The sequence below is a fragment of the Syngnathus typhle genome, linkage group LG12 (assembly GCF_033458585.1).
Source record: "Syngnathus typhle isolate RoL2023-S1 ecotype Sweden linkage group LG12, RoL_Styp_1.0, whole genome shotgun sequence".
NCBI classification, from domain to species: domain Eukaryota; kingdom Metazoa; phylum Chordata; class Actinopteri; order Syngnathiformes; family Syngnathidae; genus Syngnathus; species Syngnathus typhle.
In genome coordinates, this window is record NC_083749.1 from 6204444 (window position 1) to 6221094 (window position 16651).

A 16651-nucleotide genomic window follows, 5' to 3' on the forward strand; every position below is an offset into this window, starting at 1 on the left:
AAAATCGTTTGTGAAGTCTTGAAGAAAGAAAAAAAAAAGTGATGAATCCAAGATGGAATTGGTCATCAGCAGGCTAATATGACAGTTGCCAAAAGAATGAAGAGGTGGATTACAAAACAAACTTAACGACTATTTATTAGCTTTGGGTACCGATTGGGAACAGTTATTTCCAACTTAGGAAAGATGTGACCTAACAACCAGTAGTCTGAATTTTGGGGTCAGTTTTAAAATGTTGGAAAGCACATACTCTGCACTTTTTCTCAACGGCTTTTCCTAATAAGTCACCACGACCCAAATCCTAATCAATAAACATACAGGAATGCAGTATGGAAAACAAAAGTGAAATGTAGAACAAAAATCCATGCAAATATTATTATTATTGAATATTCTTTTTAAAAAAAAAGTTATTTGTCTATACATATTGTTTCTGATGTGGAGGAGAACTCCAGGGAGCAATCTCCTATGAAGTAATGACAAAGGTGGAGTGGATTGACAATAAATCCTAATAGTGTAAATATCTTTTCCATATGCTTTTTTTATTCACTTGGAAAGTCCAGTACCTCATGTGAGGCGTGTCTCGGGCAAAAGGCAGGAAACAGACAATAAAGTCAAGTAAAGTATTTCCGTTAATTATTTTTTGGGGAGTGGTTTTGCTTGAGATGCTAAATTTGAGAATGTTGATTTGAGTACATATATGCATTTATTAATGATGCAAACTATCAAGAACAGGCTTGCATGGTTAAAAAAAAAAACAGTAAAAAAGTACCAGTTTCCATTTTAGTTAGTGATTATTTTTTGATGATTAAATTATTTTTAGGAGTTACAGCACAATAAACACACATTGTAAACACAAAACAGAAATTGACTTACCCTTCCTCCCGACTCAATTTGACTGACCTTTCAGTTTTGAGTGTGAGCATATCACTTTAGCTCACTTGTGGAATTCACATAATCAGTTTTTGTTTTGCCAAAGATGATCGTTGTACACATTTGTACACAATGCAGACAGGAAAAACATTTTTCAGATAAGATCAGACATGTTAATCTATTCAATGTGCACTTATATTTCATAAATATCACAAACATAGTGACATTTTAGAAACTTATTTTTACCTGGCTTGGGATTCACTTTCATCACATTATCACTGAAAAAGTTCCAATCACCCTTCCACAGGAGGATCTCCTTGCTATGTATGGAATGAATTTATAGTTCTACAGAAAAAGAATCAACAGAAATTACATTTCCAACTCAACACATTATTCTTGTAATAATTAGAGATGCTTGAGTGGCAAAATATTTGCGTGTTGAAAGTTGACAAAGGCTAAAAAGCTTACCTCCATCAAAAGTCCTCATGATTTAACTCCAGTTCAAATGTTTCCATGTGCTCTCTACACTCTCCAAAAATGTAACATTGCGTGAGTGACACTTGATGTGTACTTGGCTCAAGTGGAGCGCATCACATTCCACAGTCGTTGTACATTTCCATTTTAGTTGTTCAAATACAGGATTTGCGTTTTTATTAGCGCATCAGCTTTGACATAAGTGCTCATGAAACAGAAGCAGCTTGGACTGCATTTTTATGTTTACCCCCCTCGCCCCATTTGATCTTAAATGTTGCACTCCCAACCACTAGGGAGAAAAGTTTTTTTCAGTCATTCTAAATTCCGAATAACAGGCTAACATTGGAAGCTTTTCAGAATACGTCCCTTTTAATAAAACACACTTTGTAACAGTCGCTTCAGAAACTACAGATATTCCATAGACAAAGTACATAAGATAACTTTAGTACATTATTATTTTTTGCTCGTCAAATACACAATATGTGTCATTGGTTGTTACGGTAGGTTCAAAGTCAAGTCAGACTATTCTAAAGCAAAACGGAATGCGCCCGAAATAATCGAAGCGTTTCCAGTTTGAATCATTTGCAATATTCAAGAGTAGGAATTCTCCTAAAATGTCTGCGATTTTTGGATTAGTATTACATTTGACAACTTTCTTTGGTGCATGACTCAAGGCCACAGCTACAAATATCTCAACTTTGGGCATGTGCATACTTTAAAGCCAAAAATATAAATTTCAATTATAGTACCATATTATTTAACAGTTGGGCTTTAGCCACAGGTGCTTGACAAGAAACACTAAAGTCAAACTGTGGCAGGGTTTTTTCATTCTGGACCTGGATTTGACCCATCGGGGTTCAAAAGGGCGCATTGTGGCTGAAGTAGTAAAATGTTGCAGACAGCGGGACACACAAATGACATATGAGCGAGGTAGTGAGCTTCACTGGTGAAAGGTATCAGTATGCCCTCGTAAATACTGCAGTTAAACTACAAAAATGGTGGACAAAAAAGGGGGAAGTCAAATCAAAGCATATGTTTGCTGTGCCCCCACCAGTCTTAAGGACACATTTGGATTAATGTAGCATTTTGAGAATATGAAAAAATAAGTAGCATTTTTTATTTATGTCAAGGGGGGCGACCATTTTGTCACTTGCTGTCGCCTGAAAATGACATCATAGTGCCCAAAGGGAGCCAATTGCAGCTCACCTAATTTCTGGGTTTGGTTAAGTGACACTCAAAAACAAAATATTACTGTGAAGATTTTTTTTTAGTCAACTAATGCTTTTGGTTGGGACTATATAGTAAATCCCACACAAATAAGGGGAATGTCTTGAACATAATCAATGAAGAATTTTGTTGGAACTAGCACAGAAAATGAATAAATATTCCGTTTGAGAAATAGGTCATCGGACTAATTCCAGTGCAGTATTTTTGCACAAAATCAAACTGGTCCGCTAATCAAGGTCTGTGTTGGGAGCACCTGGGTTGAAACGGCGCGGCGCTAAACGGGTCGTCCAGACTCCGCCCCCCGATGGTCCACGAGTGCAAAGGCCCCACAGCCACCGAGCCCACGGCGGCCTGCCGGCCCACACGGGACACCACGCGGTGCACGGCCACCGGCTGCTGCGGCAGAGGCGTCGGCTGGACCAGGGGGCGCGTCGGGACGACCCGCACGTACTCCCTGCTCTTCCCGAACGGCGCCTGGAGGAAAACATCAGGCGCCGACTCGGGTAGTTGTGGGGTAAAAAAGGTGTTACTTGCCGTCCGTTTGTTTTTGAAAGGGGCCAGCAGAAAGATGTCGGGCGTGGGGGGGCTGCCAGGGCATTGATCGGCAGGTTTTGCTTCCGGGCAGGCGAAGGTTCCGCTCCACTCATTTGAGGGAGGTATACATTCAGTGGTCCTCTCCTGTGTCTCCATGGTGACCTGCACGGATGTCACCTTCCCGCCTCCATCTTCTTGCGTGTTACTGGACAGCACCACCTGCTGGTCTGTGTGGAGAAAAAAAAGATATAGGTAAGCTGGAGAGTCCTTTTTGTACTTTTCGAAACATCAAAAAAAGATGACTCAAAACAGAAAAACAGTAACATAATAATGGAGACAAAGAAAGAAAAAATTTAGAAAGCAACTGTCACTTTAAGAGGCCTGGATGCTTGTTTGCTTACCTGATTAGAAAGAATCAGCTTTCTGGATGAAATAAATGTTGGTTAGTCCATTCAACACAGAATTTCATATTTATTTGAGCCAAGGCACATTTTTAATCAGGAGAACCATGTTTCATTTTCTGCAAATAAATGTTTTGAATTACAATATTTGTATTTGGGATTTATGTTTGCCATTTTTTTGTGGGTAAAAAAAAAATATATATGGTCGGTCTATATGACACTTTTACTTTTTCATGAGTCTATCAAATGATAGTTTCGTTACTTATTTTCATTCGTGAACAGCAACAAAAAATATATATATATTTTGTCCTTATGTGAAACAACATAAAACACAACAATCAAACACCAGCCCGCATGCTGACGTTCACATTTGCATTTTATTTGGCCATCCCTTTCGAATGATGTCACAGAAAATAGAAGGGGCACAAGAAAAGATAGCACAGCTCAGACTGATGCGGGTTTGCGGGCCATGAACACAAGCAAGGAGGGCTTGAGGAAAACATCAGCTGACATTTTAGACGGGCTTTCTGCTTCAACGTGGATCGCACTGCCTGCTTGTCGCTTGCGTGCTCTTAGCGCCAAGCTAGGGAGTTGCATAGGTTCAAACTGCAAACGACTGGGGAAAAAATGGAGGGCAACAAAGTTTTTGCTGTTCAGATTGGGGCAGAACAACACCGTTTATATCTTTACATACATTTGTGGAGTGCAGAGGATTATTTATTGATTTTAAACAATAAGAAGTCGGCCCCCCTCCCTCTTCCACCGGTGTGAACCAATACAATGCTGCTTTTGCCTGCCAGACATTTTCCTCCTGCAAGTGTTCTTGACCATCAAAGTCTTTCCACCTGAGACAAGACTGTGCTTTCAGAAGAGTAACCCTCGCCATATTTGGAGCAAACACACAAGTAGGGAACTCGCTCACATTCATACACACACACACAAGACACCAAGACAACCATCCAATGACACTACCATGCGTTTCCAAAACAACTCAAACTGGCAAAGCGAAAACAAAATTTACACTAAAGCACATATTCTTTTCAACCCCCGAGTGGTCCGGCCAAGAAAATGAAACAGGACGAACACACAAAATAAAATCCCCCTGGCAAGAAAATTCTTTTTCTTTTTTTTTTCTTTTTTGGAATAAAAATATAGTCCTTCATATCATGTCCATGTAAACACACGAAAACGCTTTGTACAAAGGAAGAGGATCGGAGGACTGAACAGGATTCCCACAGCTAACATATCACGTATCATCAGAGAAACACAAAAACAACTCCTTCTTCCCCCCCCCCCCCCCCCCCACACACACACAGTCCACAAAGAAGAATGAAATATTCATATATTCTTTCAATATCATCTGATGGATATATGTCATAGATATTTTTAAGACTAATATTCAATTCTTACATTCATTCTCTAACACTCTATCTGTATTAACATTTATGGACAGGAAACAAATTCATATATCATATATGTATATATCCACAATAAAGCTATATGACAGTGACTTCATTATGTACATGGGGAAGGGTTGACTAATGTATTTACACTAATGGGGAGGAATGTCGGAAATGTGTTGAATGAGTTAAAGAAAAATGGGAATGAATGAGAAGGAATATTTAATGTCCCACCTATACTCATGGACGATTAGCAGGAATTTGTCATTTTGTTTTGTTTTAATTCTATTGAGAATAGACTGACTTTTCTTTCAAGGGGACATTTATTTATCAAGTGGTGGTTCTGTGTCGCCCCATCTTTTCTTTTCTAGAACCTCACCACAAAAAGTTTGCTAATCAATTTCTCGGGGGAATAGTAACTGCAGAGGTCATCAAGGTCACTTCATACAAGCAACAAAGTCCCTAAATTGGCAACGCTAACAAGTCCGCTCACTTGGTCATGTTTAGCTCCGCCCCCAGTCGTCAGGGTAACGAAGGGAATTGCTTTAAAATTGTGGAAACATGGCAATATGCGTCTCCTTTAATCAAATATATCTTATTTATAGACATGTATGACGCCTGACTACTTAAATGTATTAGAAGTGCTAGTGGCGCAACCTTGTGGTGACATTAGTAAATTACCTCCTCGGTTTAAAAATGTGAAATTGGTTGAAATGGCATTTTTATCTATTTATCCTGGGTGGATTATACTAGAAAATAGGAAAACCTATGGCCTAAATAAACTGGGAATTATGGTCAATTTTAAAGTTTTGTGATTAAATACAGCTTTATTCGTCCGGCATGTTTTTAGAATGTCCTGATCATGTTGCTGGAAAATATATCTAGTTATAAACATACTATATAGTGCAATACAATGCTTAACTTTTTTGATTTCCTAATATGGAGAATCAGATTTTTCCAAAGAATATTAACATTTGCACTATTTATGCACTACTCATTATCTATTAATGCATATGCAGAAACAGGCGTCTTCTAATTGATATGGCACACTGCTAACCGCTATTAGATTGCCTGCATTGTCATTGACAAGTTTCTAGCAAGCTATTACTTACCTCAAAAGAGGAGATTATATTCATAGAATAGTATAGCGGCCAGTAAGGATTTTGTTTTGAAGTCTTTTTTTTTTTTTTGCACACTTTCCACTGTTGTTCACATATCATTTGATGGCACCAGGAAAAGCTAGATTTTTTTTTCATAGTAATTTTACAATTTATAAGCAGCTTATGCACATAAATTTTAGGGTTACAAAGGAAATGAATTAAGAAATAAAATTGGAAAATTATCATTAATACCAAAAAATTATTTACTAAATTATGGACATGTTACAAGTCATAATTTGTCACTAAATAAGAGAAGAAATTCTTAATATTACATGACATATATGACATGAATAAAGTCATATTACTAGAATTTTTTTATAAGGCCTAATATAATAAAAGGACTCACAATTTTTAAAATAAAGTTGTAATATTTTGAGAATAAGGGCAAATTCCAAGAAAAATGAATGTTCACAACTTTAAGAACAAATAATTAAAAAAAAAAGATTAGAGTTGTTATTTTAATAAAATAAAGTTATTCCTTGTTACTGGAAATCTTAATTCTTAAGAACAACTGGTGTGGTTTTCACTTTTGTGAATTGGGGAGGCTTCAATGACAAAATCTCAATTATATCTCCCTGGGGGAATGTGTTTGAGTGACAGCTGCAAATGCAAAGCTTTGAACTTTTGAATTTTTGTTTTAGTCTGGATGCCTGACGGACAAGCTAAGGTGCTAAACAAGGCTTGTTTGTAAAACTTGTTGCCTTCTGATAATAGAACACTTTTATTGCTTCGCCTTTGTGAAAATAAGGTGGTCTCTTATCTTTCATTCACCAGTCAGGGGAAAGGAAAATGGATATGTAATGGATATGCATGCCTTTAAAAAGAAAAAAAATAAATAAAATTGAATTTCAAGCTCTAAAAATGTGCAAATCAAACAGGGAAGGAGGGGGAGAATCTGTTCAAGGCAAACAACGACAAATTCACTTGTGCACAATGAACTACGACCACTTAGCACTAGGCTTATTGTACGCGACGACAATGAGCTATAGTTTTCGCTATCAGACATCATGTAATATTCAAAGGTTAAGCTCGAGAAAGGATGAAGGTTGGAGATGGAGGAGAGGGGGGAAGATGAGAGATTGGTGAGATGGTGATGCCAATGAAGGAGCTGGGCAAGGATGCGGAGGGGGATGCAGCACGCACGAGAAAAAGATGGAAGTCGTAAGTGAGCTATGGCATGACTCGAATCCAGTGTTACGACATCTACGGAGCGGGAAAGGGGGGGGCTACGGCCTACAAGTCGATGAGCTGGTCCACCAGCAGAAGGGAGCGGGCCAAGCTGGGCAGGCTGGATTCAGAGCCGCCACTGTTACTGCGCGAGTGGCCTCCTGAAACTGGCCGGAAGAGACAAGGGAGGGAGAGAGGGAGGGAGGGGCAAAGGGCGGTCGAGCAAACAAGTTGGGGAGGGAAAGGCACAGGGTGAAGGACGGAGGAGAGAGAAAGAAGAATTGAGCTTGATAGAGCTCTGATGCTTTTTTCTTGAATATTCTTAGTGAGAGAAGCGCAAGCGGTGGATCCTGGAGTTTCTAAGTCTTTGGAGAACCTTACCTTGGGAGTTCTTCCGTCCGGTTACGGGGATGGGGTCAAACTCGTCCTCTGTGGCCGCCTCGGCGCCACTTTGCTGGGGCTCAAAGTCAGAGATGAGGAGAGACGAATCTGCAGAAAACATGTAGTCGCATTAAAGAAGTGCAAATTAGCAGCGCTTGCTTCCGACAGCAATTAACACCTGTCCTTCCTCGACACACACACCACAATCTCAAATTAGCAGCGACTGCAGGAACGAGCGCACAAAGGCGGCTTGATGAGTCGTCGCCGCGCTACGGCGCCTCCAGCACATTGATTTAGCGGCACGCAGCAGGTGGCCAGACAGACACTTCTGTTGTGATTCACAGTCGCCTCAGACGGCGACAGTCAAACGCTTTTGTTCAGCGAGCTGACGTTTAAAGGGCAGCTGCGCTTGTGCCACGCCGATGATTCCGCTTCTTGTCCACGCACACGCCGCATTTCAAAAGATAAGGCTGACAGTGCAGCTGCATTTACACATTACAAATGACTCATATGGCTGTCTTAACATTCACAAAACATTTGAAACCAAATTTGCAGCTATTAACTCAACAAGCTAACATCACTGCTGGCTAGTAAATCTTGCAGTATTTTTTTTTTTTAAATTTTGCATTTCTGCCACTGTGGCTAACATACCTTTACCTCTTACTATTATGCACAAAAAAGGCAATTGTCATGTATTTTTTCTTTTCAATTCAGAGAAAATATTGCCTGAACTCCAAACCATACCAATGAAGAGGTTCCAATTCATCATCCATCTCTCCTGTGCTCAAAGCAGGAATCTCTTGGGCCAATTCCACACACCTACCTGCTGTTTTGGGCTGTGCAGATTCTCCAGACAGCAGACCAAACTCGTCTAAAGCAGACACAGCGGAGGTGGAGGACACCGAGGAGGCGGCGCTGCTTACGGCAGCTGGAGGTGCGGATGCACCGGAGATCAGAGAACAGCCCAGCAGAGAGGCGTCTGCAGTGATGTGATCTGACAAAAAGAGGCGGAACGTTCCCAGCGTCGTTAGCAACTACCTCCGTAATCTTGACTGGATTCATAAAACAAAGGTTACCTTTTGCAGAGTCGTCCACAGAACTGCCAAAAGGATCAGACAAAGACAGCAGGTCGGGAAGCATGAGTGAAGACACGTCTGGAGATTTGAGTCCTTCAATAAGCTTCTCTGAGAAAATTGAAGGAATTCAAGAAGAAATCTTTATCATTTGTATTCATTCTGCATATTTTTGGAGTAGATTATTTACACAAAAGTTACCTGGTGCGTTAGACAGCTCAAGGGTATGGAATGGATCTGGGACGATCAACAGTGACGCTCCTGAATCAGTGTCAACAATGGCTGACGGTCGTTCAGCTAAGATAAGCAGAATAAAATGCAAATCGTAAAAAAGGAGATTTTTATGTGTTTGTGTAACGGGTACCTTGTGAGTCTTGTTCTGTATTTTCCTCGTGTGAGGCCTGCAAGCCCGGTATCAGCTCTCCGCACGGCGTTTCACACTCTGAGGGCGGGTCTGCCATCCACAGCCACACAAAATTTTAATAAGCCAAGAATGTAAAGTTCAAGTCAATATGCAAACATTTACCCGAAAGCTTTGCATCCTTGGGTTTGATTTCCTCGGCGATGAAGCCTGAGAAGCTATCATTGTCGTCGAACGGGTTCCATGTGGGCGGCGAGGTGATGTCACCGCTGGAGGCGGGGACTTTGTTTTGGTCCTGGACGAGATCGCCATGAGGCTGGACGGCGTCAACTTGAGGCCTAAAGACAAAATAAACTAGTTGAAACAGAGGACAGATGGGAACTGGATTAAATGTCCAGGATTTGAAATGACTTACTGGACAATGTCTTCCTCTGCTGCCTGTGAGGAGTCTTCGTTGGCTCCATTGGTGGTGCTCGCCGTGACGTCACTTGGGACACGTTTGTGGCTTTGCACCTCCGTTGTCTTCGGGGAAGCGGGTGGAGTCTGATTTGAAAAGAATCACGCGTGTGGAATACCGGGTACAAAAAATCTTGTGTCATATTGTCTACTTGTTTCATTTACACATTTTTCCTGAGCATTTAAATCTAAATCAGGCTCGGAATGTTCTGGAGAAAAACACAAATTACCGTCTCAGCTGCAACTTCCGTGGCAGCCGCCTGAGTTTGGACGACTGACGGCTGACTCGTTTGCTGCGGTTGCTCGTCCGGCGGTTTGTTGAGCGTCGGCTGAGCTGCGGGCGTCTGAGCCTGAGCGGGCAGCTTGCGTCGAGCGGGACGCTGAGGTGCCGCCGGGCTGGACGGACATTGCGGCGCTTGTTGTGAGGCGACGGTGGCCACGGACGGAGGCGGAGCCGTTTGCTGGGCTGTGGATGGCTGCGCTTGGGCTTGCGGCTGGACATCTGCCTTGGAAACGGGTGCTACAACGTCTGCCGCTGAAGCAGGCTGCACGGCACACTTACATAAGTCGCCATTGAAACTCCTAACCCAAAATTCCACATCTCTTATATACCTGCTTCTGTGCCGCTACGGCTTGGCTGGAGTTGTTTTGTGACTGGACCAGAGGCAAAGCACAAGTTTGCACCTTCTGTGACTGGAGGGCCGCAGCTGGCTGCGAGAGATTCAAGCTGACTCCTGTGGGAGATCGCACACATGGACATTTGCATGTTGGCAAATGCATCCTTATGACATGTCTGTCATTCACTACTGTGAAAATAATGAGTAGAATTAGTTAACAAATAAGCTAAGAGTTAGCCTAGTTGCTTTTATTTCTTCGACTTTTTTTTTTTCATCTGCAGTCTGGGTGAAGTAGGAACCAATTTTTGTCTTGGTTTCTCATAGTTAAAAAAAAAAAAGTAAAAAATGTTAAATCCAGCATAGATGAAACCCACTTTTTTTCCCCACCAACATAACTCGAGTAGCACATTAAGGAACCAGGCAAGAGAATCTAATTTCTAATACCACTGCCTTTAATTTCACTTTCTGACACGTGTTCTTGATCCTGTTCACTGGAGAATTAATCTTTATTCTAGTGCTCTGTGACAAATATGGCTAAAGTCCTGCCACTTACCAACAGGGTGAGCTGCCCCAGCGGGGAGATTAGCCCGCTTGCGAGGCGTGAGGGCAGCGGGCTGAATGGGAAGAATTCCAGCGGCGGCTTGAGTATGAGCAGCCTTGGGCCTCTGGCGAGGGGTGATGGAAGTTTCGGTGGTTGGGATCGGGTCTGTCAGTCTGGTAACAAAGACGGGCGTTAGCTCAAAATGATTAACTCGCTGATATGAGCACATCTCAAAAGGCAAGCCGAGAATGTGAGACTTACCGGGGCTTGGCTTGACTCTTCTTGGCTGCAGCAGCTTCGCTTGCTTTGATTGGCTCAGGAAGTTTGGAAGGAATTGAAGAATTCTTGATGCGGAGGGGGGGAGAAGGAAATCTTTATTTACACTGTCAAGCGCAACAAGGCAGAACATAAAATAAAAAGCAATGCGGGCGCTCGACAGCTTGTGGTGCTCATGATGTTATCACGTCGATCAATTGGTACCTTTTCATAATGTTGAATTATCTACTTTAGTGGGTCACGCTCAATAAAAAAGCATGTGAATAAAATCAATCACGGATGACAGAATGAAAAAAAAAACAACCATAACAGACCTTCACGTTCTGAACAGGACATGTCCGCTGTGCCAGTTTGAAAGCAAAGTAGGACACCTGGTAGATATCTGGCCTTTTGTCTGGGTCAGGCTCCAGCATGTAGCCTGCAAAAAACATGACACAGAGCTGTCAGGGCCAGATTATTATTAAAAAAAAAAAAAAAAAAGAGCAGAGCTACTCAGTCACAACTCCATGCCTTTGTGAGAGCACAATTTGCCAAACAACAGTTTAATAATAAAAGTGTTAAGAAGGACTAACGAATGAGGCAGTGGAGATCATAAGAGTAGCGGGAGTTGTCCGGAATGGTGAAACTGCCATCGCAAATGGCCACCTGGCTTTCACCAAAGGGCAGAGTGAAGAAGCACAACTTGTAGAGCAAACACCCCAGCGCCTGGAGAAGGAACACCACATGCATGCCCCATCACACCAAAAAACACCAAGCCGAGACGAAAGGAGCGATCAAAACAAGCTTGTCAAATACATCGCACTCGTTTAATTTCAACGCTCAATTTGTATTAGTTGCAAAGTAATGTGGACAGAAGCTCAGGCTATCATAATTTGTTTTATAATTCCAGATCGCAAAGCTGTGTTTAATAACTAAAGCTATTGGGTAACAGCCCCTTGGGTGTCCAGAAGGGGGAGAAATTCCAGGTTCAACTGCATTGAAGTCTAAAAATAGATTATACAGTACAGTGGCTGCTTTCAATGCATGGCTGGCTTACCTTTCGAGTGCCACAATGCAACCAGAGCAATCATTCAGAGAGGAAACGATGAAACAGAGCATCTTGGAGTCAAAAGCGAAGCACACACAAACAAACCTAATTTTGAGCCATTTTTTTTTTTTTGTCTTCTTCTAAAATGTTAAGCCTGGTCAACATTACTGACGCCAATTTTGTTCTGAGCTACGAACTTCCTGAAACAGAACGATAGCCAATTGGGAAGTGAAAATTGTCGTGTGTATGTCTTAGCTGCGTCATATTTTAGTTGCGCCAGTTTCAAATTAGCCGTCTCTTCCCCAAATCATTGTCACAATAATCCTCACTATCATTACCAACCCATATATCTGCTTTGGTGGTAATGATCTTGTTGTTGTAGAGGTTCACCATCTCAGGTGCACGATATGACAAGGTGGTGTACCTGAGGGGAAAAGAAAAAAACATTGCATTAAGTCTGATCACGTGACCCAAAAAAAGAATAATAATAACAACACACTCACTTTTTAATCTCTTCCTCCACAGCTGCCACACCTTCAGTCTGTGGACTCAGGGCCTTGTTAGTGGCGCTGCCAAAGTCACAAAGCACGTAATGACCTTTGTCGTGCAAGAGGATGTTCTCCACCTAGACACATCAAAGATGAGACTTGACACACACTTAAAGGCAACCATCAAACTCGTAATTGACCTTATCTGGCACTATGCATAATGAACAGAGCGGGGAAAAAAATTCACATGGCGGCCCATCGGATTTAAGAGAGTCTTTGCAACACAAAAAATAGAAAGTGCAAGAAATTTCACAATGTGTCACCTTCAGGTCTCTGTGGACGATAGGCGTCTTGCGCTGGTGCAGGCGCGACACGGCGTCGCAGGTGTCGCAGAAGATCTGAAGCACCTCGGCCTCTGTGAAGCCTGTCTGCAGCCTTTGATTCATTAAATTAACAACCTGGCCGCCTGCAAAATAAGCAGGATGGATATGTTAAAAAAAATAAAATCAAAAAATCGTCTTCATGGTGATTTACAAGTGCGTCCATGTGGGTCACACTGATAAAAATATCCTCTTCACGCTTCATTAGGGTCCCTCAGCGGCTAACAAAAAAACAGCTTTTTCCATTCACTTGACTGTAGAAAAGAAGTGTGTGCTTCTGGAAAGATTTGGCATTTTCTCATTCATTCAAAATTTGAACCCTGTCATCTCAAATACAAATGAATTAAAGACATAATGGGAGCAACAAAAGAAAAATGACTTCACTAAAACACTATGAAGAAGCTGTATTGCGAAACAAAACATACAAGATATTACTTGTCACAAAACTCAAATCAACAGAAAACGTTACACTATCGCAGGCACACCCCGTTTTCCTCGAGGCAACTCACCCTTGCAGTAGTCCATCAGTATGAAGACCTCCCACACGTCCCTTGACCCCATGGCTGTGATGCTGGAGTCCAGATAAGCCACAATATTCTTGTGGCCCACGAGGTCCTTCTGCAAGCCGAGACACAAACAGGGCATCGTGACCTCGCAGGAAGTTAGCGCGAGACGTGCCAATTTTGAGCGACCAGAATGTTTGGAAGCAGCGAGTGAGCAAGTTACTGTTGGTTTTCAAAAGAAAACACTGGAGGGAGGAGCCCGGCAGATAAAACGTGTCACTCCAAACTCAACATTTCGTTCCTTCCATCCATCCATTTTCTGAACCGCTTAGTCCCCACGGGGGTCGCGGGAGTGCTGGAGCCTATCCCAGCCGTCATCAGGCAGTAGGCGGGGGACACCCTGAACCGGTCGCCAGCCGATCACAGGGCACACAGAGACAAACAACCATTTGCACTCGCACTCACACCTTGGGACAATTTGGAGTCTTCAATCGGCCTACCAAGCATGTTTTTGGGATGTGGGAGGAAACCGGAGTGCCCGGAGAAAACCCACGCGGGCCCGGGGAGAACATGCAAACTCCGCAAAGGGAGGGCCGGAGGTGGAATCGAACCCGCACCCTCTTAACTGTGAGGCGGACGTGCTCCCCAGTGTGCTACCCAGTGCTCCACCGAGCCGCTACATTTCGTTCCTCAATATATAAATAGAATAAAATACATAATATGAAGCCGTATTTTTGCGTGAGCTTCAGGAAGCAGGCGTCTGATTTTCATGGACTCACCATGATTTGAATCTCGCACTTGCACACTTGCAGGTCGTACTCGTTGTTGACGTACATCCTCTTCAAGGCGCATCGCACGCCTTGGTTTGTTTTCACCAGGAACACGATCGCAAAGCCACCTGTTAGGACACACACACACACAAACAAGAATCCATATTGCACGTCAACTGCACGCTGCATTTGTCCGATTTTGACCAAGGCATTCCAACCACATTCAAATTCATCCAAATGCTCAGGACAAATAAAACGTTTGAGGCCTGTACAGTGTTATGCATTAGTCATGTCTTTGCTGCGGGCTCGATATAGTGTCGAGGCCGACATGGCGGCCTTACCATCTGCTGCAGCTCAGACCACAAATTCACTTTGCGCCCTTCGGTCTGGATCGCTCGTCTTCGATTTCAGGCTGATGTTACGCGCTTACCGTGGCGTGCGATACTGAATTCTACGACAGCGCGGTGCATTAAAAGTGCATGAGATGGCCGTGTAGCTAAATGTACAGTATGTTTGGCCACAACATTAGGTACCCCTGCAGTCCTAAATCAAGTTGCTGTGACATCGCAGTACAATGGCCGATGTGTCCCAAATGAAGCATTCCAACACATTAAGTTTCCTGTTTTTCATTTCGTACAACAAATTACCTGCAACTGCTCAATGCAGATGAATAAAGGTGGGGCTAAAGATAGACGCAATCCATTTCTGCATCGAAAATACAAAGAACAAGTAAACTGACAGCAGGGATGCTAATATTTGCTGATATACAAATAACCAAAACACAGTATTGTTTTGACAGTAGCAATCGACACAAAGTATTGGCACGGTGATATTTTTGCTCCAGCTCTGGTATTGGCTCTCCCTACATTTTAAGAGTGCACAGGGAGTGCAATGTACATGGAAAAATAAATGTTTATACTGTCTTAATCTCATAAGCAGGCAAAGTGGATTTTATGTTGTCTTATCCTCCCACCTCAGTCGCACGGAATGAAATGATCTCGCTAGTCAGTTTTTAATTGAGTTTCTTTCTCGCAATCGATGATGGAGCTGGCTTCTTGGGTCGTTTAACTCAAAAGCGAGAGCATAGAAAGTCCGTTTTGAGACTCTGGATCTAATACAGCAAGAGCATTTGATCCAGACTACAATTTAAACTCACAAAATTATCATTTACATGTTTTAATCCTGTCTACCCACCTGCTGCCATGCACATAACAGATTTGCATTTAAAGGAATTAACCGTGTCTTAATTCACACACATCAAAATGCATAATCTATAAGGATTGTTGCGAGAGCCCCTTGTCAACTAATGGACTATTTCATCTTTTTAAAAGGTTTGAAGATTCTCTCAGTGACAAGTCGAAGAGGTTGCGGTGGTAATGAAGGAGTGACACAAGGAAAAGATGTGAGGATGCATTTAAGTGGTCAACATCGTCCACTGTTTTTACTAAATGTCGATCAACATTCTTATTGAGATTGTGCAAGCATTGAGATGATTCACTTGTTCGACAATAATCGATTTCACAATTTTTGATTCACATGAATATGCAGGGTGATAAATGCCAAATGTGTGCCTCGCTTGCTAAACATTGACAACATGCGAGAGAGTAACAAATGCCCTCATTCACCTTCGGCGATGATCTCCTCCACGGTGACTTGGTGACGGCCGACGGTGAAGGTTCGCCCGATGAAGTTCCCCCCGGCGTGGCTGGACCCGGAGCTGCTACCACCTCCTCCGGAACCAGGTCCGGAGCTGACCAACTCCCGACGGGAATCGAAGAACTTCCTCATGGCGTCAAAAACGACAGGATACTAGATTTGTGCCTTAAGAGGGATGCTTTGTCGTTGTGTCGTTTTGTAGCATCCAAACACGGATATCAGTGTCGATGACGCCGAAAGAGATTTTGATGGTAGAATGAAAATTGGCACGCCGAACACGGTTGCGCCTAGCTGTTATGTAAGTGAATTACACAGCAGCGGGGAGGCTATAGTAGCATCCTCCGGGTAACGTACAGTAATTCCCCTTTTATAGCTATTTAGCTCGTTTCATCCGAAGAAAACATCTCTTCCATCTCTGGTAGCAGCTAGCCGGATGCTAGCTCCTCGCACGCTATGACATTTCGCGTTTGAGGTTATCCGTGTTATCCTCCTCTGTTGAGGGGCTTCGAAGGAAAACTGCCTCTCTCGACCAATATTTCCATCCTCAGTCGAGCTGTGCGGACGTTCGGTGGCACGTAGCCTCGCTGGTAGCCATTTGATCACATCTACTGACGATAAAACCTGATTTATTTGTGTTCTTTTTAAATCTTGCTTCGCTTCTCGTCGATTACACTATTTGGAATCAAACTCAAAACGTGACACGTTCCTAAAAATGAGTAAAGAGCGTCCGGAGGGTTTTTTGCTTCAATCTCGGCAACCACAGCGTTCTCTGGCTGCCAACGATCTCGCAACATCCCGAGCTGTCGCATGGGATTGTGGGTAATGTAGTGCACCACACGCAGCTGCAGACTCTCCTCCCTCATCGGGTATGAGGTCATACGTGGCGTTCAGG

The 16651-nt window shown here is 42.8% G+C and overlaps 1 protein-coding gene across 2 annotated transcripts; it reads right to left on the bottom strand.

Annotated features, from left to right (window-relative positions):
- Window positions 1-1688: 1688 nt before the first annotated feature.
- Window positions 1689-16584, bottom strand: LOC133163111 (AP2-associated protein kinase 1-like). 2 transcript variants are annotated; one of them, XM_061292702.1, is made up of 20 exons: window positions 15729-16584; window positions 14113-14231; window positions 13340-13448; window positions 12774-12916; window positions 12466-12587; window positions 12305-12386; window positions 11508-11640; window positions 11250-11353; window positions 10921-11003; window positions 10672-10832; window positions 10114-10235; window positions 9732-10046; window positions 9461-9588; window positions 9211-9383; window positions 9049-9138; window positions 8886-8981; window positions 8688-8795; window positions 8435-8605; window positions 7612-7719; window positions 1689-3329 (listed from the first exon to the last, which is right to left on the bottom strand). In XM_061292702.1, the coding sequence occupies exons 1-20, from the start codon at window positions 15889-15891 to the stop codon at window positions 2800-2802; spliced, it is 3060 nt and encodes a 1019-aa protein (XP_061148686.1). In that variant the 5' UTR covers window positions 15892-16584; the 3' UTR covers window positions 1689-2799. The 2 variants fall into 2 exon arrangements, with proteins under 2 accessions (XP_061148686.1, XP_061148687.1); XM_061292703.1 differs by lacking the exon at window positions 1689-3329 and adding an exon at window positions 3862-7397.
- Window positions 16585-16651: the final 67 nt, after the last annotated feature.

Bases quoted from the DNA above. Each gene is read 5' to 3' on its own strand.
- LOC133163111 (XM_061292702.1), bottom strand. From the start codon at position 15,891: ATGAGGAAGTTCTTCGATTCCCGTCGGGAGTTGGTCAGCTCCGGACCT. The intron at 11,354-11,507 runs GTTAGTCCTTCT...TGTTTTTTGCAG, and splicing joins TGATCTCCACTGCCTCATTC to GCTACATGCTGGAGCCTGAC. The intron at 8,606-8,687 runs GTAACCTTTGTT...TCTTTTTGTCAG, and splicing joins TGTGGACGACTCTGCAAAAG to ATCACATCACTGCAGACGCC.